Source organism: Pleuronectes platessa, chromosome 4 (assembly GCF_947347685.1).
Source record: "Pleuronectes platessa chromosome 4, fPlePla1.1, whole genome shotgun sequence".
Lineage (NCBI taxonomy): Eukaryota > Metazoa > Chordata > Actinopteri > Pleuronectiformes > Pleuronectidae > Pleuronectes > Pleuronectes platessa.
The window spans coordinates 17580678-17604437 of NC_070629.1; the positions used below are offsets into that span (position 1 = coordinate 17580678).

General features: G+C 41.6%; 2 protein-coding genes across 7 annotated transcripts; one reads left to right on the forward strand and one right to left on the reverse strand.

Annotated features, from left to right (window-relative positions):
* Positions 1 to 35: 35 nt before the first annotated feature.
* Positions 36 to 15438, reverse strand: git2a (G protein-coupled receptor kinase interacting ArfGAP 2a). 5 transcript variants are annotated; one of them, XM_053421605.1, is made up of 20 exons: positions 15052 to 15437; positions 12313 to 12446; positions 11890 to 12002; positions 11624 to 11729; positions 11428 to 11514; positions 11206 to 11336; positions 11013 to 11107; positions 10718 to 10763; positions 10184 to 10235; positions 10007 to 10079; positions 9328 to 9425; positions 9115 to 9226; positions 8878 to 9020; positions 8637 to 8786; positions 6186 to 6434; positions 5244 to 5333; positions 3372 to 3454; positions 3030 to 3221; positions 1625 to 1688; positions 36 to 1319 (listed from the first exon to the last, which is right to left on the reverse strand). In XM_053421605.1, exons 1-20 carry the CDS (start codon positions 15101 to 15103, stop codon positions 1107 to 1109), a joined length of 2283 nt encoding a protein of 760 aa, XP_053277580.1. In that variant the 5' UTR covers positions 15104 to 15437; the 3' UTR covers positions 36 to 1106. The 5 variants fall into 5 exon arrangements, with proteins under 5 accessions (XP_053277580.1, XP_053277581.1, XP_053277578.1 ...); XM_053421606.1 differs by lacking the exon at positions 8637 to 8786 and having other exon boundaries at positions 10184 to 10232; positions 15052 to 15438; XM_053421603.1 differs by lacking the exon at positions 6186 to 6434 and having other exon boundaries at positions 10184 to 10232.
* On the forward strand, positions 13758 to 23713 carry ankrd13a (ankyrin repeat domain 13A). Of its 2 annotated transcripts, none has more exons than XM_053421609.1 (15): positions 13758 to 13798; positions 18101 to 18236; positions 18506 to 18630; positions 18741 to 18786; positions 19083 to 19226; positions 19324 to 19513; positions 19690 to 19756; positions 19872 to 19953; positions 20067 to 20128; positions 20210 to 20340; positions 20447 to 20604; positions 20696 to 20842; positions 20937 to 21097; positions 21217 to 21281; positions 21450 to 23713. In XM_053421609.1, the coding sequence occupies exons 2-15, from the start codon at positions 18167 to 18169 to the stop codon at positions 21652 to 21654; spliced, it is 1653 nt and encodes a 550-aa protein (XP_053277584.1). In that variant the 5' UTR covers positions 13758 to 13798; positions 18101 to 18166; the 3' UTR covers positions 21655 to 23713. The 2 variants fall into 2 exon arrangements, with proteins under 2 accessions (XP_053277584.1, XP_053277583.1); XM_053421608.1 differs by lacking the exon at positions 13758 to 13798 and adding an exon at positions 16608 to 16947.
* Positions 23714 to 23760: the final 47 nt, after the last annotated feature.

Below are 23760 nucleotides of genomic sequence, written 5' to 3' on the forward strand. Positions count from 1 at the left end.
TTTTCTGTCAAGGAATCAAACCTGATAAAACAGGATGTAGTTATAAATTAAGTTTATTTAGAAAATAGTTATTTTTCCAAAGTCCGACTTTGAACTGCATTCAATGAAATGACCTTGATCAGATTACAGAATGACAATGAAACACTATGGTGAGGATGAATCCTGGGAAGCACATTAACAGGGCAGGTGTCTACAGCTCCATCCCACATGTTGCACATTAATACTAAAACTAGCAGCAACAGAACAGAGCACAAAACACATGGACGTACGCACAGTGGCTCTTAGCTCTATATATGCTGTAACATCACCAACACTGCAATGGCACATGGGAGCCCAGAATACAGTGCAGTCTATAGCCTGTTAGAGACACACCAACTCATTACAACATCCTGGTTCTGGTTAAGATCACGACCTGCCTCCTAAACAAGTTCACTGACAAGTCAAATTCCTCTCTGATCAGTGCACTGCACACTGGGTTACACTGGGACAGGGGACAAACAGTATAAATGGCTTTTTTTAATGCAACAAACATTAGCATTGCAAAGTGTGATGTAATGAAGTTCCCAATATTTAATGTAAGTTACCTAATTATTCTGTTTCTGAAGATTAAACTTTACAGTACGATGATGATGCTTCCAGTGTAATTAATCAGAGGAAGCTCCTTTAGTACAAGAGTGTTAACAGCATTCAATGACATTTATGGTTTTTAAGAATCTGTGCCTTGCTTTGGACTGATAACATATACCTGTATCACCATATAAGTTCACTGTAATGTGCTTCAAGACTATTTGTAAGTTAGAGCGACTTTTACTGTAAGTTTGAGAGAGAAATCTAGAAGCCTCTGTGTTTCCCTGACTTGCTGCATGTCATCTTCACGTCAAGAGAAATTGTGCTATTACAACCGCTGAATATCCCAAAAAACAGCTGCTGACTTTTTCCCTTGAAACTCGGAGCTGGCTTTAAATAATTTTAATACCTATTCATAAGTTAAAAAACAAACCAATGCATGCATATACCACAAAAACAAAAATCAACAAAAGGATTTGAAAATATATATATAAAAAAGAACTGAGATGCTGAGCGGCTGTGCGGCCTTGTAAGTGTTGTTAGTTGGTGTTCTCCTTTGTGGTGATGGTGACGAGCTGCTTGGCGGCCTTGGCGATGTCATAAGCACATTGGATGACCTGCTGAGTGACCAGCTGCATGTCCGGGCGGGGGCAGCCCTCTGACGGCACCGCCTTCCTGCACTCGCCCTGGAGCCGGTACGCGCTGGAGGTCAACAGGCGCAGGGAGCTCCTCACGGTCTCCGAGCGCGGCCTCTGCAGAGGACGGGGAAAATATCATGGGACTGTCTTTATATTGTGTCCTTTCAAAATTGGTTTAGGATGAATTGAGTGCAGATTGACCTCTGGGCCTAAAACCTTAGTTGGTTTGTCTACTTTACTTTTCACCACACTAAACACACACATTTAATAATATTTAGTACATTGGTTATTGGTACAGGTGATAATATTGCTGTATTTGAACTTGAAACATCTAATTCTATTTTTGCTGGCTTTAAAAGTAAATGACTGATCCACTTCCTCTGACTGAATGTATGTGCAGTATGAGGTTGTTTCCATACCTTGGGAAAGAGGGCAGCCATTTCTGTTACAGCCACATATATTCTTTCTGAGCAGGGTATGAAGCTGTGAGGAGAAGACGTGTGTCAGTGAGTTCAATGTATTGATATCACATCCATACCAATTTCAACATTATAGAATAAATATTAATGTAGATGAACCAAAAGTTATTACATGCAAAGAACTCCGTCATATCCACAACACATCATGCATGTTCAGTTCACTTCAGGCTGACAAGAACTAATAACATGTAACTGAACACACTTTTAGTCCTGTGAGATTTTATAATAAAAAAAAAAAAAACAATACCTGAAACAAACAAACAAACCTGACAAGTATGAACATTTTAAAACAATCACACTCTGGGCTACATCTATTAAATGCAAGTAACTACACAGATGTATTGTAATTTGTAACTTTCCATCAACTAACTTGAGTTAGAGTCAGTGAGAAAACATATCATTGTCAATCAAGTAATAAACTAGAGCCCGGACGATGTGGATTTTTTGGAGCAATGCCATAATTCAGGGTGTAAAGTTTTTTTTGATGCAGATATATCAGCCGAAATATAATATAAAAAAATGTCAATTATTCCGAAGATGTCGTTATCGAACCCTTATGTGAAAGAAATGTAAATGAGGCTTGACATTTTACAGTTAGCCATAAACTATAAAAAGAAAACAAATAAAACCAAATATGTGGAGCTGGAATAAAGAAAATTAACACACTTTTAAAAATATAATCAGAAATGCACATCTTCTCTGCATTGTTGTGATGAAAAAAAAGGTTCTTATATCAGCACAAATCGGCAAACATAAATGTCAACACCCACATGTCTGTGAGAGGCTCATATCAGCTGACAGATATAATGGTCGGGCTCCATTTTACACTGAACAAATTCAAGCATTTGCACATTGAAAAAGAGACATCAGCTTGTTAGCAGGTGAGAGAAGAAAAGGAGGGAGTGAGAGGAGAATGAAACTGTGCCTGGAAGGCAGGGACAGAGGCCAGAGTACCAGGAGGTGGGGTCAGGGGACCGGAGGCTGAGCGGCTGCAGGGGAGGGGGGGCCTTGTCAGCCCAGGGTACCAGAGTGCTGAAACATCCCAGACTGTGCCTGAGCCGACGCACACCTTCCCGCTCACATGGTCTGCTCACAGGAGCGAGGGAGGGGGCGGGGCACCGCAACGCAACAACATAGCAGCAGCAGCAGCAGAGGGGAAGTAGAATGGGGGGGTGGGGGTGAAGATTACAGAAACAAAAGAGTAAATTATAGAAAACAAACACAACTAAACAGAACAGAATTATAATGAAAGGAAGAGGAACTTGGGATGTAAAAATGAAAGCAGGGAAGTGAAAGCTCGACAGCATCACTGATCTAAAATAAGAATTCCTTTTGAGATTCTGACCTGTCATGTTTGTTCTCCTGAGCAGCTCGCAGCAGCTCCTGGATGTTCTTGGTGATCTGCTCGGTTTTGCGGATGACGTCCTCCGTGCTGGGAAGCGTGGGGTCCGACTCCGTCTCCAGTCCGTCCAGCTCGGGGATGGAGCTGCCCTCCCCCAGCCAGCCACTGCTCCTCAGCCTCCCTCTCCTGCATAAGCTGCAGGAGTAAAAGTCACAAGAAGACAGTATTTATTGTTGTTACTTGGCAGACAAAACGGCACATGTTTCTGAAAACCCCATTTGAACCATATTCAGGAACCATAAAACACGGTTATTATCTTTCACTTGACAGCTTATTTACTCTCACCCTGAATCCTCCAGCTCAGAGTCGTAGAACGTGTTGTCATAGTCACTTTCAGGCATGCTGCTCTGCTTCTCGAACCTCGAGGCCTAGAAGGAAGAGCGAGGACAGAGAGAATCCCATTCTTCAATGCCTCAGGTCAAATTCATCCCCAATGAGCAAGAATTTACATTTTTCTTGTTTGTTGTGCCAACTTCAAACCAGAGTATAAACATGTTAAAGTGATGCAAAGACTGCAGTAAGCCAGTACAGCTGTGAAGCAAGAGCACGTCACAATACATTTACAGCATTTGTAAAAATATTAGTAAGACAGATTGAGTTTCGATCATTTCCTCCTGTCAGTGTGTGAGCTACTAAAAGAGGGCTTATGTTTACTTCTGCATTTGTTGGCTTCTTTGTAAAAAGGATTACACAAAAACTACAGTGTGGGTTTCAAAGGAACCTGGATGGGGCGTCGGCCAAGACAGAAATTATTACATTTTGAGGTGAATCTGCACAAAAGGAGCCAATCCAGGATAGTCTTTCTCCTTAACATTGCAAGACAGGATGTTTGTTTTGTTATTTGACACCTTCACAAATTTACCAGTAATAATTCAAAGATCCTGATGACAAACAGAAAAATCTGGCCATATTTAGGAAACTGACATCTACGAGCGTGTGAAGTTTGATGCAGCTTAATCGATTTGAAGCAGATTGTTGGTCCTTAGCCGAAGTATGTGCTCAACTGAGTGACATCGAGTTTGTCTATGAACACATTTGAGCTCCTGAAGTAAAGGTTGAACAAACAAAAAGACACGAGTTTCAGCGACACATGGCTCTAGAGATCTGAACCATGACACACAAGCTTTCTCCGAATTATAGAGAAGTGAACACAAGAGGTTTTTACATGAGGACGGGAAGTCAGTGTCCGGCCTAGTTCATAAATAAAACTAAATGTCACGCAGCACAAATATAAAGTGTGTGACACAAAGAGTTTACTGTGATCTGATATGTTCATTGTAGCTTAACATCACGCAAACTCAATATCAGACTGAAAACTATATTTATAAACAGGAAGCAGAGACAGACAAGTACACTCACGCCACACAGCCGGAACGTACAACATGTTTATAACCTTTCAGTATATCCTTCAAATACACGCAGTACAAAATGAAACGCTGCACGTGTTAGCTTGCCCGAGGAAAAGCGATTAGTTCATACATGTTTAGATTAGTCTGTGTTCTGCCTGAAGAGAGGATCAATCTGTTTAGACTGTAAACACTCAGGGATGACCTTAGTGTTGAGAGCATGCTGCTGAAAGGTCACTGTGCAAAGTGGACAAGCATTTGTTAGACAGAGTCAAAATAAGTTTTTTTCTTGATAAGCAGAGGATTTGAAATGAAAACAAATCCAGGAATTGCAGAACTTAAGATGTATATAACATTTAACAATCTAAATCACTAAATACTCAATTAATTTCCCTTAGTCTTACAGGTGGTTGTGAAATTCAACAAACACTAAAAACAAACTTTGTCCAATCAATCAAAATTCTACATCATCTGCTGCACAGGATTCTGCATCAAACGGAAAGCGTTAAAATGATCAGACGCTGCGTCACAAGCACAGCGTTCTGCTCAGGGTCCAGGTTGAGGTTTCGCCTTCACAAAACCACACAATTCCACTTGTGTAGCCGCACAGTGAGGATGATGCTGATGGAGGAAGGTGACTGGTGGTGAAGGGCAGCCAGTGGAGGGTTGGCTCATGCAGCAGAGCAGAGAGGGAGCGGCATTTGGGGAGAGACAGGAATGTAAAGGGACCAGAAAGAGGTAGTAATAGTAAAAGGCTCCCGGTGGGTTTGCTGTGTCCCACGAGGTGTGGACGAGTGCGGATGTACTTAACCTTTTGAGCACTTTCGTCCTTCGACCATGACATGGTTGATGGAAATGAGGGGAGGGATGAAGAGGCGGTCACAAGAGCGCCCCTTTCCGTCTAAAGACAGGGTTCAAATCACATTTTAAGGACACATCTCTTCAGTTTCAGAATGAAAGGTGTAGCGAGATGACGTTAGGACGTCCCACAAACCTCTTCAAGGCGGTTGCGGCTTTATCACATAATGTATATTGAGAAAGGAGCTGATGGAAACAGTGCAATGAATATGAGCATGATCAAGATTAGAAAATCCTGTTATTTTAGAAGGGATAGCAATTAATGTTATGTGGTAACTTTAAAATAGCTTGGTGGATTACACAGATTTTTTTCCTACATTTAAGCCCTGAGAGTGAAGAGTTAATTCATCAGAAGGAAGGAACCAGAAAACTACAATTCATCAGCTCAAATTTAACTGCAGTCAAATCAAAGAGAAGTCAAACAGGTGAGAAGGTTTTAGTGAGTGTGTGGATTCATCATGCATTACAAGAACACAGAGTATTTGTATGGTAGTTTTAATGCTTCATCAACATAAAACACAATACAAAAAACCTTCAGAGTTTATCAGAATAACAGCATCTCTTTGTTTGTACAGCTACTTTCTGACTGAGGAACAAGCAGCGCTCCAGTAAACAACAGCTGTATACACACACACACACAACAGTCCCGTGTAAACTTCAAATCTGGACATAATGAAATGTGACTGACTCTAATTGAAATTCATGAACTTGTGCTTTTTGAGGACTCTGTCTCTGATGCTGCAGAAAACTACCCAGTGGTAAATGAGTGAGGAAACATTTTGGAGAAAGGTTTGCAGACAAGGTGAATACATGAGGGAAAGTCATGGAAACATAGCAGAGGAGAGGAAATGGCAAAGGAGAGCAGGGAACAGGTCTTACTTACATTCTTACTTACATGAGGTGGGAAGGGTTGCATGGTGGGGATACCCTCCTCGGGGTAGGAGGTTTCCCCTTTAGGGAGATAGGGCTTCAGGCCTGAGCCGGTCTCATACATAGACATGGGCCGACTGGCCTGTGCAGACTGCCGGCGTTTCAGGGCTGAGGGACTGGAAGGGTCAGGGTAGTCTGAACCGCTGGGGATCTGATAGATATTGGGTGTGACCTGCCGCTTGAGAGACGAGTTGTCGCTTTGCAGAGATTGAAGCTGGAAGAGACGGTCAGCAACACACTAAGAGGGGCTTTCAGCAAAGCAAGCTTTGTTCCCTGTCCTGATCCATTCAGCATTTCAGTTTCTCTCCCGTTATTCCTCTAAATATTTATTCCCAGGAGAGTTTCAGTCAAGATTTGGATAAAGCTCTCACAAAAAAACAGAAAAGAACAAAAAACTACAAAGGTTTCTGACTCGTCACCACCAATATGTGTGTGTATGTGTGTGTGTGTATAAATATATATATATATATATATGTATGTAACCTGAAGCTGTTTAAATTATAATGATTTCTTGCTTAAGCTTCCGAGAAATATTCTATCAATCATTTGCTTTATCAGCTGAGGAGTCTGTTGTGATAATATCACCCTACACTAGTACATTATCCTTTAAGAATAAACCTGTGCCATTGTGCTACAATATCCACACAGCTTATCATCCTTGTGGCTGTTACTGAAACAGCTTCCTGTTTTTAAATGCTCAGATCTGAACCACCTAACATCACAGTAATAACCGGACTTTGGCTTTGGGAGAGGTTTTCCCTTTGTCTAGAGATGCAAAGCAAGTGACAAGCAAGCAAAAGGTTGTTGCACAGGTCAGCAACACAGGTGAAGTTTAAGTCGAGGTGCAGCTACAGTACAGAGAGACTGAGAAGAACAAAATCAAGAAGATTTTGTCAAAGATGAACTGGCCTTAATCAATGCAACAACTTGCATTCAATGCTGAGAAAGAACTTGTCTGCTGGTGCTTAAAAGTGAAACTTGAGATGTAGAGGGACTTAGTTACTAACATCTGCTGGTGTTTGGTAAAGGCTGATTTGTTACAGAAACAGGATTCTAATATAAGAGAAGCCTGCATTAGAGATATGGTTACTGGTATCTGTCCTGTACAGCATCTTTATCTGAATAAAGATAAAGATGCTCTTCGTTGTTCTTCGTTGAGAAATGGTCCAACCACAAATTAAGACGTGTGCTTACAGTTCTTAGTATCTATGCATAGACTGTGCATAAAGATGGACGACATGACAGTTCTCCCAAAAGTGAAGCCAAAGCATCTTGATCACCCCTGGTGGCTGGCTGCAGTAAGGGTCATAAATCTCACCTCCTCCGAGATAGTGAATGGTTTCATTCTTATCACACTGAGGTTTGTGTTCATTTCCCCGATGAGTTTTGATTAAATTAGTTGATGCTATAAAAACAGGTATAAATGTGATGGTTAACAGCTGAGACCAACTTGCCATCGGTCGATTGCATCAACAGGACCTTGATACTGCAGCTCAGCTCCATCCTGCGCAGAATCTGGCTTAAGCACAAGATGGTGGCAACAATACCCCGGATATTTTAGCGTCAGTTTTGTAAAACTTCAAGATGTGGAGACTCGTCGTCTATCTTTATATACAGTCTACGGCCTACCCCCAGAAAATAAGACACAAAATATGCCCCCTCCTTCCAAACAACCAAATCAAAACCCTTTAACACATGTAAAACAAAAGAGTAACCTCACTGTCAATGATAAATTTGGACCTAACACGTAGCTGTTACATGTTTTAGAACTTCTGTGGTAAAAAATATATATTGTATAAATATATCTTACAAATCAGCAGTTTGGTACAAAATCACTATTCCAGACTTGAATCAGCTGAGGAGCGTGCTTTCTATGAAATGTATCTGCTTAAAAAACATGTCCAACAATAAATCCATATGTTAACAGCTAGAAATCATCTAAAAACATTCTATTCAGTCAACACACTATATGTGAGCAAGGCACACACATACAATTTAAGTTAGTGACAATAACTATGAAGGGATAAAAATCTGTCATGCTCTTGAAACATGCTTGTTAGTAACATGAAATAGCATAGCTATAACTTTAATTTATAGGTAACAAAAAAATGTGACTAAACTGTGTTTGTTATTAACTGGAGTAATGGTGCACTTGTTCTTCTCACATCTATAAAACAAACCAACACAAAACAAATGCTGTTTACATTCAAGCTATGAAATTGAACATGCTGGCCAAAACAGAGGGTGGACCAGCAGGGTGTCACAGCAGCTCGGCCCTGACTCCAACCCCCAGGCTGGGCCTCCACACCAGAGAGCGATCACACTGGGCAGGAGAAGAGCTCTGCTGACCGCTGTGGCCCCCCCCTCAGGCTGGCCCCCGGTGTTAGTGATCTTAAGGGTGGAGCTCGGTGGATACCTTTTTCTGCATCAGCCTCAGCTCATCGCTCAGGTTGTTATTGGCTTTCATGAGCTTCTGAATCTTGGCTTCAGAGGCTGAGAGCGCGTGTTTCACCTCCAAGTATTCTTGCATAGTAATGGGGCTGTCTGAGAGGTCAGAGTCCAGACTCTGTGGGATTAGAAACAACAACTGTAAAGACTTCTGGAGAGAGACACAGTGTCTGTCACGGTTGTAATTTGCGAATGTGATACTATGATACCTTGGTCCTGTCTCCTTTGCTGGAGTTGAGCTCTGGATCTGTATCCTCGTCCGACGCCACACTATCATAGTCAGGCTGGTCGTTGTCCTGGCTGTCGCTACAGTGTCTGATAGCCACACTCTTCAGGATGAGTTCAATATTGTCTGGAATGAAGGGACAGAGTCAAACACTTAACATCTCTGGCGGACATGCCCGGTGCCATTATGACCTGGAAATAAATACACATAAGACACTGACCTTTGGGACTGGCCACTGAGTTCCCCTGTTGTCTGCGCTTGGCATCACTTAGTATGTCGATCACCAGAGTTGCAAATTCATGTGCATTAAATCTTGCAAGTTTCTGTCGTCCCTAATATGAAAACAAAAGGCCAATTTATTGTCAAAATGAATCCATACATACAAAGAGAAACAATAGAGCATTGGTAAAAGGGTTCTGTGAGGGTTACTTGCCTGGTTTCGTGTTGATGAATACTCTGGATTCACAGGCAGGAAAGGCACCACGGTTGTTTCTGTCACCAGGGTGCTGTGATTCTGTGTGGCCAACCACACTGCAAGAAACAGAAGAAATGTATAGTAATGTCAAGATCAAGTCAGAATGTCTGCTGTGAAAAAGAGCTGTATTTTCACAAGAAGCATAGTGTAAACTGCTGGTCTCTTTAACATTTATAGTTGGTGGAACTCTTTTTATAGGAACCAGAGATTCTCTTTTGCCATTTTAAAGGTTCAGTGTGCAAAATGTATTGACATCTGGTGGTGAAGTTGCATATTGCAGCTGAATACCCCTTCCTTCACCCTCCCCTGTCAAACATTAAAGAACCTGTGGCAGCCTTCAGTTGTCATAAAAATTCAAAAAGGTGTTTAGTTTGTCAAGTGTGGGCTTCTGTTAAAAAAAAAAACATGGCCGCCTCCGTAGAGAGGACCCGCTCCTAATGTAAATATAACGTATCTAAATACAAATGGCCCATTCTAGGATAAAGAAAACTAAAATTTGTACAATTTAGATGAAACACACTAGGACTATTTCATAATCAATTTATGGACCTTTAATGAGCATTTTATTATTCTTAATTAATCTCATCTATTATATCATTGGTCACAGGTATACAAGACAAGACAGAAAGACTTTTACCTGCATCCGTCTCTCGTCGGTCCACCTCATCATACACGTCCATGGCCAGCTCCTCGAATAAATGATTACTGAGCTGCATCAAAGTCAGGAAACTACACTTAGTCCCACATGAGTCATCGGATTGAACAAAGCTCAGAACGGTGACATTCTACAAGTGAACACTACAACAGTACTTACAGACTGTAGTTTCTTCTTTGCTGCTTTGGCCAGTTCTGATAGGTCTAAACTGCTGTGAACAGGAAATAACTCATCATTATAAACTCTTGAGAAATTAACATGATTTAAACTTTAATCTGATGAATACTTACATGTTCCTTATTCACCATAAGAAAGCAATGAAAAAACATCAAATGTAACAGTTCAGTTTAAGAAGTTAAACAGTGTTTTGTCCGCCATAATATACTTGTTTGGTAATAGAGATAAAGGGTTGTTTTTAATGAATTATTTGCAGCAACTACAGAGCTTTTAGTTTAACTCTACTACCTCACTGGGCCTGTTATCTTCAGCTCATATAACAGATGCTGCAGGGAGCTCAAGAGCATGTCAGAACGGGCCTCAGAGCAAAAATACAATCCTAAACAGCTGCCTCGCTGCTCTCACTCTGCATGCTCCATCCAAGTCAAACCTTATCAGTTATGCACATGTTCAATCAAAGACAAATCCCTGAATAATGACTCACATCAGGCTGATATACAGCTCGGGCTCTCTTACCTGTCGGCCATTTGTGGGACAATGAAGTGCTGGCTGTTTTTATGATCTGAAAGGAAGAAGAAGGTGCTGGATGACTTACAGAATCATTGCTTATACTTGAAACACATTACATAGTTGGTATTCACGAGACAAAATAAACCGACAAGGACATATGCGTTCTCGCGTACAGCTCCTCCAGATCATTTCGGTAGAATTTAGCACGATTTAGCAGAACAACCACACCAAAATAAATGCACGTATTATTTGGCCCATTTGCTTTTACAACACATTCATTTCATTTCCGGATCTTTCTTACCTGGTTTCCTCCCACACAAGTAGAACGCCAGTCGATCAGTTAGTTCATATTGAATCTCCACCAGTCTGTCTGCCAGGTCATGTTGGCCAGCTTCCCTAAAAAAAATATTTTAAAAAAACATTTCCAATTGGGTAAATTACTCAAACTTTGTTAATATTTTTGTGTTGAAATGAGTTTATTGAAAGTAGCTAACCTTGCATAGTCGATGGGCGTTTTGCCATTGCTGTCAGGGGCACCAGGATCTGCCCCATAAACAGTTAACAGTTCAGCCTGAGATACTTGCCCTGCCTTTGCTGCTACATGCAAGGGAGAGTTTCCCCTTTCCTGGAGTAGAAGCAGAATCAAGACCTCATATTAACAGACAAGCAAAAGCACAGATGAAAATGTATATAAATGTATATAAAGTGAATCTTACGGGGTTAAAGAAATTAGCTTGTGCTCCGAGGGATAGCAACCTCAAACAAGTCTCCAGATTCCCTGTGCGTACACTGGAGTGAAGTTGCTGAAGAACGAAAACACTTTTAGTATGAACTGGAAACTGTTAATAATATAAAAACATTTAATACAAAACACTTTTCTCATAATCAGTGTGAGCAGCTTTTTCTCCTCACCTTACTTAGATCCTTGGCTGTCGAGCTGTCGTCCTCTCGGCAAGGCATGCGATGGACAAATGCCAGCATTTGATATTTGGCTCTTATAAATTCTGATTTGTTTGGGCTTTTGGGACAATGACAAAAATAAATAAACAGAGACTATGAATAAGCAAGCAGCACAGACTAACACTATTTATTATTGTAATGATCATTTTAAGTTTACCAAACAATTAGCATCCAGAGAACAAAATGCTCTGTAATTATTTCAAACGTATATGACTCACTGCAGTTTGTCCTGAGGGTTGGCCTTGCGTTTCCCGCTCATTACAGATGCAGGGTCCAGGAGGGAGTGCTCCCATATTGAATTTGAACCGTTGCTGTATAATGTCTGAACCATCTAAGTGAAATCAAAAAGAAATTGATTTTACCTTTAGAATGCTGACTGACATTTCTGTTCCCGAACAAAAACTTTCTATATTTGGACAGAAATCAATACAACTCAGTGGGGTCGGTTGTCAAACAGACTTATCTTGAGCAAAGAGACGGGGCAGCTAAAATCAGAACTACAGTAATAAAGACTGAGCAAAGATAACGTGACCTCAAGGCGTTTTAAGGAACAATGCAGCCTCTGACAGGAACAGTAAACGTCACAGCTGAGAGTGTAAAGATCCCACAGAATCTAAACATTCCCACTGAGCTGTTATTACCTGAAGCTGTGTAGGAGGCCACGGCGTGTGCGTCAGGTGGCGGACTTGGGAGCTGTGTCTTCCCAGACTTCGGTGAACACTGCAGCACTCATCGCAGACCAACACGCCCCTGTTCACGGAGGCCCAACGAGGTTCTGACAGGGATGAGAAACCTTTTATTTATCACGTTCTTAACCGACTACTACACCGTGGTACTTACATGGAAAAGGCCACAACCAGCAATTAACAGATCCAACGAACAAGTGTTTTCTGTGTAGCCAAATCCTCATGGTACATATTGGTCTGTGCCTTAGACCTTAATTGTCATTGAAAATTGATCAAAAGGCCTCAGTGAGCCACTGTTTATGAATTCATGTCTAAAAACAGTTCAAACAAATACACTGTTCCCACCTGCCTGAGTAACTCGCTGTTTTAGGAACTAATTGAGCCTTTTGAAATTAATATTAATATTTTGTACATTAAGTAGTGTACAATTATTACAGACTCTGTCACAACAGTGATTCAAGGCCTTTTTGGACATAGGTTTAGGTGAAGCCACACACATTGAAAAAAGGAAGTGTAGACTAACAGTTGTTGGTTGAAGCATCTCAACGTTATTGTTGCGTGATCGAGCAGCTTCCCCTTTCGATACGTTGTTAAAAAAGGATATATAGTATAGTGCTGCATAATCAGGCAACGCCTGGCGTTAGAATCTGAGAGTGCAGAAGATACAGAATACTCTGTGCCCAAAATAAATATGTGTATTCAACCTTGACCTGTTTTGCACACTTCATCTACTGCAAATGTCTCAGGGTTTTGTTGTCTCCGATCTGTACCGAGACGCTGGTGGCAGCAAACATCTCAAGACCAAAAATATGGTAAATTCATACGCCACTGACCCGATAGCCAATTAACTGTTGAGCAAATTGAGTGTCTGGCACGGTGACAGCACAGACAGTGAGACTGTAAGTGCGTTAGCAGCAGCTGAGGTGTAGGATGAACAGCCGCGGGGGTTGCTGGTCAGATTCTGGCAGTCTCTTTTACCCATTCCTCAACAAGTGCTGCTAAATTTAATACCACATCTTTGAAACTATAAATATTCTTCCCCAACAACTGGTGACAGTTGTATGGAAGGGCAATCCGGGCCAGCTGCTGTGGAGACCTGGGGGGGGGGGGGGGGGGGGGGGGTAACTAGCTTTAAAGACCTGATGAGGCACAAGTTACTAAAACTTGACAAATCCTGAAGATGGAAATGGAATTACATTGGGTTAACCCTCACTAAAAACAATCTCTCACATTGTGCAACATTCACAAAACATTGTGCTGCCACTATATAGAGAGAAAAATCTTCTGCATTGAAAGCTTGCGGTCAATTCACTCAGCATCCTGTTTTGCTTCCTGTGCCTGCTGAAAAACATCACGTCACTTCTATATAAATGGGACTTCTGAAAGCACCTCAGACACAATGCAGCTACTACTTGTTCGTCTGTCACAGAAACAGTAAATTGTAAGAACTTAAATCCACTTTTCTTTCTTTCCTAATAGCTTGCTATTGAGAACAAAAAAGATCTGCTAGAAGGTGCTGATGCTGCCCTCAGGCCACATAATGGACACAGTATTATATTTGAGGCTAACATGGCTGTTACTAGATTTTTGTTTGTTTGTTGCTATTACTTGATTTGTTGTCTTTGATTTCAGATTTTGTATTTGATTGTTTTCTGTATTTGATTTTTAAAAGTTATAGTGCAACTGTAGTTTGCTTGTTGTCGTTTATGTTGTATTTTTTTGTTCTCTTAGTGAATCACTTTTTAATGGCTATTTTTAAAGGTGCTTTGTGCATTATAATATTTCCACTGGACATGATCGCCATCTAATAAATCTGCTTACAATCACTGCAGATAGCATAGTAGGTAACACAGTACCATAGAGAAAGGGTCCGATCTCTTTTGTTTCATTTATTTAGATTCCAGATGTAAAATTATAATTCTTTGCAGTAGCTTTACACCAATCAAGATTTTATAAACCCTAAATTCATGTTGAAGTGGAGATGAGTCTTTTCTTTTAGGCATCCCCCATGACAAGTTGGATCAGCCTAGGACAGGCTTTCCTTTCTCCTATCAATGTCTTTGTGTGTTGTACTCTGTACCCACTGGCTATGTAAAAGAATGATGCTGTCATCCTACTTGTTCTGCAGACATGACACAGAACTTACAAAGCAGATTGCTGCTGCTGATCTGGGATGAGATTTCAGAATTGAAGATTCATTTCAGATGTGCTGGAAACCTCGGAATCTCGCATAAGAAACTATCATAAACATGTCGTTTGTTGGTAGAGACAAATCTGGATTAAACAACTGTACACATTGACAAAATATATTTGAAAACCAAGCAACATGGATGGAAACAGAAAGAAGAAGAGAGCTTCTACAGGTCTGACTGAAACCTGAGTCCAGGGAGGCTCCACGTTAGTTAGTTACTGATCTGTAAACACCACTGACATCCTGTTCAGTCAAAACAACACGGAACTTCATGATCTACACTACTGTACAGTGTGAAAACAGCTTGAACCCGGGCCCATAATCAGATTTAAATCAGAAGTGTGGAGGCTTACTGGGCTGGAAGGAGCCCAACCTCAGTGGATCAATAAAGGCTAATAGCTCACGTCTGCAGGGATGGTGTATGTGTGTGCGTGTGTGTGTGTGTGTGTGTGTGTGTGTGTGTGTGTGTGTGTGTGTGTGTGTGTGTGTGTGTGTTAGCTTACCTGGGACATTACAATCAGCGCAGAGCTCAGTGTTTCTCAGACGTTTAGACATCCTGTCCTCAGCTCAGGGGGAAATGTCTCCTCACAATGAGCAGACTGTGCTGTGGGTTGAGCTAACCATTGATTACTGTGTGTGTGGACGCCTTCCGCGTTAGCAACACCTCGGTAAGCTAATTACAAACAACCCGAACGACGACCTGCCACTTGGTTTAACCTCGGGTTCGCGTCTTACGTCAGCACCATTATAACGGTGCCCAGAGGAGGAAGGTACAATGCTACCACTTAGCTGAGTTAGCACCTGACTAGCTAACTAGCCTATATCCGCCTGCCAGTCTTCAGTCAGTGTGTGTGTGTGTGTGTGTGTGTGTGTCAGACAAGCAGCAGGGCGACATGCAGCTGCAGCATAACCTAGAGGGTACACTGTGCCCAAAGTGAAGACTCTCAGGTGACACACACCCAGCAATGATAGATTAATACACATAGTCCTCATTTTCCCGTGTGACCCCGATTTTACAATTACAGTCAAGAGTGAAACATGAACACTTCAATGTATTGTTAGTTGTGTGTTAGCTTTTGCCGTGCTGTGAGAAATACACATCCTGACAGACCAGGCTGAGGGCAGTAAAACAAGATGAGGCGCAGGAGGAGATTTGGATCTATTCACCATTTGAATCCAGTAGTAATCAATACAAGTTGTATTTACAGCTATGATGAAGACAGAGCATGCTTGGTTACAGCAGCCATCGTTTAAAACACATCTCACCAATCAACAATTCAATTGTTTTAGACAGCACATGTACACAACTGACTGCCACAGGTTATTCATTATAATCTTTTATTATGTGGATATGTTATGGAGCATATATAACTTTGAGCTCCCAGTTGTACGATCCAGTACACAATGATGTACTGGTCGAATTTCACATGTTTTTGTCTCCTTTTATTTGTATAATATTTAGTGACTGTTTTTGTATACTGTATATTGTGGATCTTGCCTTAGCCTTGCCTTTTTTGTATGTAAGGTTTTTGTTTAGTTTCTTTGTTTGACTCTTGTTTTTTTAAAGTTAACAAGCTTGGGACTTCACATGAGAATGAGTCTAATAATGAATTAATGTAAACTGCCCCAAAGTTAAAAAGTTCCATTTCTACCAACCTCTGTGTAAAAATAGCTAATTCATATCGATGTCATGGACAAAACGTTAAAAGTGTATATTAGGTTAATGTTTGCAGGACAAAGTTGTTCACAAATTAAACTTACTTCATATATTTAATCAATTAGTTAAAGGAATCAAATGAATTCAGGTAGGAACCATAGATGTTAGTCCACCCCCGTGCGGACAGGTTGAATGGTAGCGTCCAGACTGAAACTGATTATTATTATTTTATTCTTTCTACTCTTGTTTAAAGAAACAAATTGAATACAAAACACATCTCTATTATATGATGACTAAATAAATAGCAGGTATCATACATGAGCCGGTGAGATGTGTTAGTTCAATGTAATAGATTAGATTGGGCGTTCGCTTCTCGGTGAGACACCCCTGTCCTCATTGGTTGATCCCGCTGGCACTTCCTTATTCAAAAGTTTTATTTAGGGGAAGCTTTGGACGAAAGTTTGTCCCCGTTCCTGGACGATTTTCGACGCTGCTGTTGTCAAACATTGTGAATATGGGTCACACTCGTCGTACATGTCGCCAGTGACACTGCACAGCTAGCGCAGGTTCCCCATATGGCTGTGACCACCAGAAGCGGGCCAACGTTGCACTGAGAGTGTCCGCAAAGAGGAAGATGTCCACGGCTAACGTTAGCGATGACATCCGTGGGAAGTTCCCCCTGCACTCCGCGGTGTGGGAGAACGACTACAGGCGGCTGGAGGAACAAGTAACGATAGCGGAGGTTCGTAAACACAGACACCGCGGCGGTAACTAGCTGCTAACGTGCTCGTTAGCTAGTGGAAGCCGGGGTCGAGGCGGTAAAGCTGCGGAGGCATCCAGTCAAAGTAGGCCAGTCGTGTTGACAGTTGCTCAGTATCACCACGAAAACAAAGAAAGCGACATGGTCAACAGGTTTGGAAGTTAAACAAAACAGAATATTTATTATTGACAGTTTCCACTTGTCCTAGAACTCACTAACTGTCCATTACGAGGAGATACAATAACGGATACACGGTTCTACCTAGGAAATCTATACATTTCTTATTTAGCGTGCACCTGACCATAGGAGTGGGCGATATGGACTAAAGCGATATCAAGACATCAATGTTCTAATCTGCCCATATCGATAACTATCACGAAAAACATCGTTAAATGAACATTTAGTTGAAGTTTAAAGGCTGATGTTTGCTCCCGAGTGAAGGCTGTGGTTTAAATCTTTACCACAAACATTTGATAAACAGCTAAACATCTTACAAACGACCAATCATGTGTTCTATGCCCTGACTGTGCTTACTCAGGATATAAGCAATACACTGCTATGTATTAGACTTTTTTTTATATTGCTATTGATGAAAGCCACTCTAATGTTTTATTGTCCAGTCTTAGCAGACCATTACATAACTTGTCATTGTTACTTTAAAGAGTTTGCACTAGGGATCAAATCATTGGCACAGTCTAAACAAACGTGCGACTAAAGTGTTTTTACAAAATATAACTCATCTTTCAGATTCTCCTTTTGTTGTTGTTTTTCCTCACTAATCCACCACAGTTAATACTGTATATTGTTGTATTGTCATTAGTTTACTTCAATTGTTATTACCCCACAATTCTGATCAATAACACCCTCATGATATCAAGTCTTTTCACCGTCCAGAGTCCGACTACTGCCTTCAACCCTGTGTCGTTATCAGTGTGGACCTAAATTAAAACCTTTGTGTTATAATATAAAGGAGAGCTGTTTTATGTAGCCTGCACACCACACGCTTTTCCTGATAAAACAGGTTGTGCCCTTACTGGAGTATTCTGTCCAACTAGGTGACTTCACTATATTATAAAATGTGAAATATTATTATAAATGTGCGGTGAAACGTGACTTTTTCTTTGATTTTTCTCAGAATGCCATCGAGGCGGCGGATCCCAGAGGTCGAACCCCTCTGCACTTGGCTGTGTCACTCGGGCACATGGAGTCTGTGAGAGTCCTTCTGAGACACGGTGCTGAAGTGACAAAAGAAAATGCCAACAACTGGACAGGTCTGTTAAAAAGCCGGCTGCAGAAAACCCACTGAATGCCATCACACTTTCAATGTGTCACTCACTTCCCTCCCAGATATGCTTTTCCAGGATTTATGGGTTGTTAGATCACTTAGATCCCCTTGTTCATTAACCTTCACATCGTCTGCTGGTAATGGGCTTTCTGGTTAAAAAACGACGCCCATCCTCTCCTCCGAGGTTTTTAATGGATAGTTGCGGTTGCTGTAAACCATTTAGTGGTTTGTTTAGACATGTCTGTCTTTGTGCAGTGCTGCAGGAGGCGGTCAGCACCGGAGATCCAGAGATGGTTCAGTTAGTGCTTCAACGCAGAGACTACCTCAAAGCCTCCACTGCGCTGGGAGGAGTGCCTGAGCTGCTGGCAAAAATCCGAGAGGTTTTACTTAATATATTTTCTTATTCTCTTATCATCCATCTTTAAATATGAATGGAAACGTTTAATGGCAAAATAAATAATTGATCTATTTGAGATTTTTCTCTCCACAGTCGCCAGACTTCTACATGGAAATGAAATGGGAATTCAACAGTTGGAGTAAGTATGAGTTTGTGTTCATCACGTACAGGCCGGGTTAGGGTTAGCAGATGTTGAACATCTGGCAGATGTTTACCAGATGTTCACTGTTTAAAAAGAAGGTATCTACAAGTGCATTCTACTGCAGAGCCCACTGGTTAAATATTGTATTTGCACAAAGTCGAGTCATACAGGAAAAACAACATACTTGTCTCTTGGTAGGTAAAGCATTTGTTTCGGTTTGAGATGACCTTGTTTTTCATGTGTGGATACTTTTCTTCCCCTTTGTGGAACATTGATTTATTGTTGCTTCGCAGTCCCTCTTCTGTCCCGGGTTTGTCCAAGTGACGTTTGTCGCATTTGGAAAAGTGGCGCCAGCCTACGAGTGGACGCCACTCTTCTAGGCTTTGAAAACATGACCTGGATCAGAGGGCGCAGAAGCTACATCTTCAGAGGGGACGGTGTGTGATTTAACTCTCCTGCACAGAAAAGCTGCCACTGTGATTTGTACCTTTTCTGAAAACTGATTTGAGTCTGTCCCTAATTGTATTTGTACAGATTCGCACGCCGAGCTGATGGAGGTGAATCACGACGATGAAGTGGTGGACACAGAGCGCTTCAACATCTTCCAAGAAATTGAGGATGTCACACTGGAGTCAATGCAACCAGCTGAGCAGGAAGTTGCCAAAAGGTTGACGACCCCCGTTGTCAACACCTTCCTGGACACCAAGGATATCGCTTTTGAGAGGCAAGAATCTAACTTTTTTTTTCTGTTGTACTTTTTCTCACAACATGCATCACACGCTGCAGCACAGTATTTCATCAGAGTTCACAACTCATGGCATTTCTGCCGTTTTTATATAAACACCCACTGAGGGACATATCATTGGATTTTGCCTGCAATGATGTTTTGTGTTTTCACAGGAACAAGTCTGGGATATGGGGCTGGAGAACTGACAGAACAGAATTGGTCGATGGATTTGAATCAAAGGTCACTGAAGCTATACATTGTTTTTTTTAATTATATTTAAAGTTTCCTTCACTGAAAGCTTTGCAGCCCAACAGTTACATCAGTATCTGACATCAGATTCTGGTCGTCTGCTCAGGTTTTCAGTGTGAACAATGTAAATGTGGTAATCAGGACGAGGACAGAGCATCTCACAGACGAGGAGAAGGCCAGAATAAAAAGTGAGTGCAAATATTAATGTGTTACTTTCCTGTTTTTATATTCATGTTAGATCATGTCGAATGATTCATTTTGAGAGTCAGAGAGAATTAAAGTTGGATTTTTTGATAAAAAGGTGAGAGGAACGTCCTGGAGTCTCTGCTGGGGACTGTGGAGCAGCACATAAGTGCACAAGGGGTAACGCATGCATTCAGTAATTACATAAGAATTCTGTTCTCACCCGGTGGCTCATCTGATACGACTGCTCTGACTTCATAGGATCTAACTCTTGAGTATGCAACTGCCACCAATCCCACTGCCATCACTCCAGAGGAATATTTTGATCCCGACTTTGACCTCGGGAACAGGGACATCGGCCGACCCATTGAGCTCAGCATTAGAACCCAGAAGTGAGAGCCGCCGTTTTAAGTTTACAATAACCTCATACTTGATTCCTTCTAGCTGTGTGTTATCTATACCACGAGGTAAAGTTGTGCATAATCTCTCCTCATGCAGATTCAAAGGTACATTGTGGATGAGTGAGGATCATCCCCTGTCCCTGGTGGAGCAGGTGACCCCCATCATTGACCTCATGGCCCGGACGAGTTCCCATTTCGCACGGTTAAGGGACTTTGTAACTTTAAAGTTTCCTCCTGGATTCCCTGTTAAAATAGGTAAGTGAGTTGTTTATAGAGACTGACCTTTTGAAGGGGCTCTTCCATTCCTCCTCAGTTATTTGTTCACAGCTTGTCTTTTCCCTAACAGAGATTCCACTGTTTCATGTGCTGAATGCCAAGATTACATTTGGTAATGTAAATGCATGCAGTACTGCAGAGGAGGCAAGCACATCTCCGGCGAGCACAACGCCAGCAACCACACCAACATCTTCAGGGGAAGAGGAAGAAGCTGCAGGTATGAATGCAGCCAGTCTCACCACTGTATTAAAACAGAAATTTACAGTCTGCCAATTTAGTTCATTTATTCATTTTGTTGTACCCCCGCCCAGCACTCCCTCTGTTTAAGGTGTGCCCCTCAGTGTTTGTGGTGCCGGTCGGTTACCTCCGCCGAGGAGGCACACGCCACACACCCGTGTCAAGCAATGACGAGGAGCTCTTGCAGTATGCCATCCATCAGAGTCTCCTGGAGTCTCGCAGAGTCCCGGGCCAGGTCAAAACAATTATTTTTCAGATCTCTCGCAAATGTCTTCTTACCATTCTCCCATGCTGTCCTTGATTTTGCTGTTTTATTGCATTACTTACCTCCCCTTTATGTTTACGTGTTTGTAGGAGGGGATCAGTGAGGATACAGACGGGGAATTCACTGACGCAATCCCCAGAAGCCAGAGTGACAGGTAGGAACACAGGTTTAGGTTGCAAGCATAGTAGTTACATAAGTACATGTGGTAAAAGCAACAGTCCCTCATACTTGCAGGTGCCACTCTGTATCCACCACATGCATGTGTCAGTAAAAGCCACAGATCAGAGCTGGATCTTACTTTCCCCTGTCACTGTCACTCTAGGAGTATCCCAGAGGGGGTGCTAGTGGAATTTGGAGACACCTCCAGTGCTACCAGCTCCGTCTCCGTCTCTGCCTCCAGCCCTGACTCAGACCTCCGCCTGGCCATGGAGCTCTCCGCCCGAGCTCAGGAGGAAGAGGAGAGGGCGAGGAAGCAAGAAGAAGAGGAGCTGGAGCAGATACTGCAGCTGTCGCTCACTGAGAAGTGAAAGGAATAAAAGGGAATAATAATAATAATAATAATTTAACTTTTCCAGATCCAGAAACAACAACAACAACCACCACCACACCTCAGTTGACTTTCCCAACCACTGTCTATGCAACTGCAGAATTCTCTCTGTAAGAGATCGTTCTTGCACATGCAATATCAAACTCACAATATCTGATATTTTCCAAAAGGTATTTTTGGTAAGAGCATACTCCTTTTTATATGATATTTCTATCTCGGCATAGTTTGTCTCCTCACTCGAGCTTCATTTGTGGACTCGTTGAGATAGATTCCAGTGGGTTCTGCTTTTTATTTATTTATTTTCTTTTTCCTACTGAGAATCAGAGCAGCAACCCACGGTGTGTCGATGGACTCATCGTCCTGAGTGCAGTTATGGTTCTGTGAAGTAAAACATTTGACCACTCTAGATTACATGTAGTGTTAACACACAGATGTGACACTTTAGGTGGCATTTTTTTTTAATTTCCTAGTACCTGTAGCCTACTGTGGCCCTTAAGGGAATGATCACAGGGTTTTCACTGGGAAGTTTTCCTGCAGAGTTGAGGACCACAGGCTCACTGAATAATAGAAATCTCAGGGTTCAAATTGTACACATTTTCCCATCGCTTTGGAAAATTAGTTTGTTTATCAGTTGTTGGACTCATGTAAATTGTTGCCTGGTAAATGTTTCTTTGGTGCAAAATGGTATTCTGAATATCACTCTATGCCATACCAACATTAAGTCAGAGAGATTGGTTATTAAAGTCAAAGTTCATAATTAAGGTGTCAGGGTTAGTTTCTTGTACTCTGTGAATGTCTCCTCTGCAGATGTTTAAACAAAATCTTGTGGCTGTGAGGGAAACTTTATATTGGCTGCACAGTGATGTAGCCGTAGGATGGGGGTTTAACTTTCCCTACTTGTTTTTTTCTTCCATTTGTAAATTTTCTCTGATTTTTGTGGTCAGACAGGAACTATTTCTGTTAACTGTCAACAAGCATCTTCAAGCATTTTTCACCTCAGTTCAAAATGCAATAGCTGAGACCGGTCTGTCTGTGGATGTCACGCGCCTAAGGAGCGTCACATGACCAATGTTGCAGAGATTTTTCTGATTCCTAAAGGCAGCCAGCCTTTTGTAGCCATGAACAACTTTCGACCTCTGAGCAGAAGAGAACATTGCACAGGGTCAAAGGTGAAGCATGCCCGCCACAGGCAGGTTCTTTCAGCATGTGCCAATGGATCACTTGCTCTGAGTGATGCCTGCTGAACTTTCTGATGAGTTAATTTTGTAACTTAGAAACATGGGTATTGCTGATTAACATGCATTAACCACTGTACTTGATTTTACTGACGGCCAACCACTTGGAGTGGCAAGAAAAATATGCAAAACCTTGAATCACCGTATTTACTGCAGTAATTTGTCATGAAACGTGATATGATTTTCATCAAAGTCACAAGAACATACAGACATAATGTGCTTAAGGCTAAAACACACACATATTTATAGTTAGTGTCTTAAAAGAACATGCATACCAAACATTCAGAGTGCTGGAGGAATAATAAGTAAACTTTTTGCTATGATGACTGGTTTTGCCTCTTTTGGCAGCAATATCCTCCAACAAGTGTTTTCTGTAGTTTCTGTAGCTGCAGATCAGACCTGCACAACATTCAGGAGGAATTCCAGATCATTTTTTCACACAGAACTGTTACAGTTCAAACGTATTCTAAAGATGTCAAGGTGTGTAATTGTAACTTCAATGAAGATCTGACCACATTTTAAGACACAAAAACTCATCCTATTCCACAGGTTGTGTCACTTTTTCTTGCCACTTATCAAAGGTCTCTCTGTGTTGCTGCGTCTGACTTGCAGGGGCTTCCGCTGAAAATCTTTAATAACGATCAAATTGCCAAACTGCTGAACACTAGACTGGCTAGCTTTGGCTAATGAAATGCAGAACTTTGTAATGCACCGCTCGAGCTGCAAAGTTGTTTTTTAATATGTTAAAACTTTAGGAACGTGTTGCTTTCAAAATGTTTTTAAAATAAAAGCACTTTATTTCCATGAGGACTGTATGTTGTCTTATTAAAGTAGGTTTACATTGGCGTATC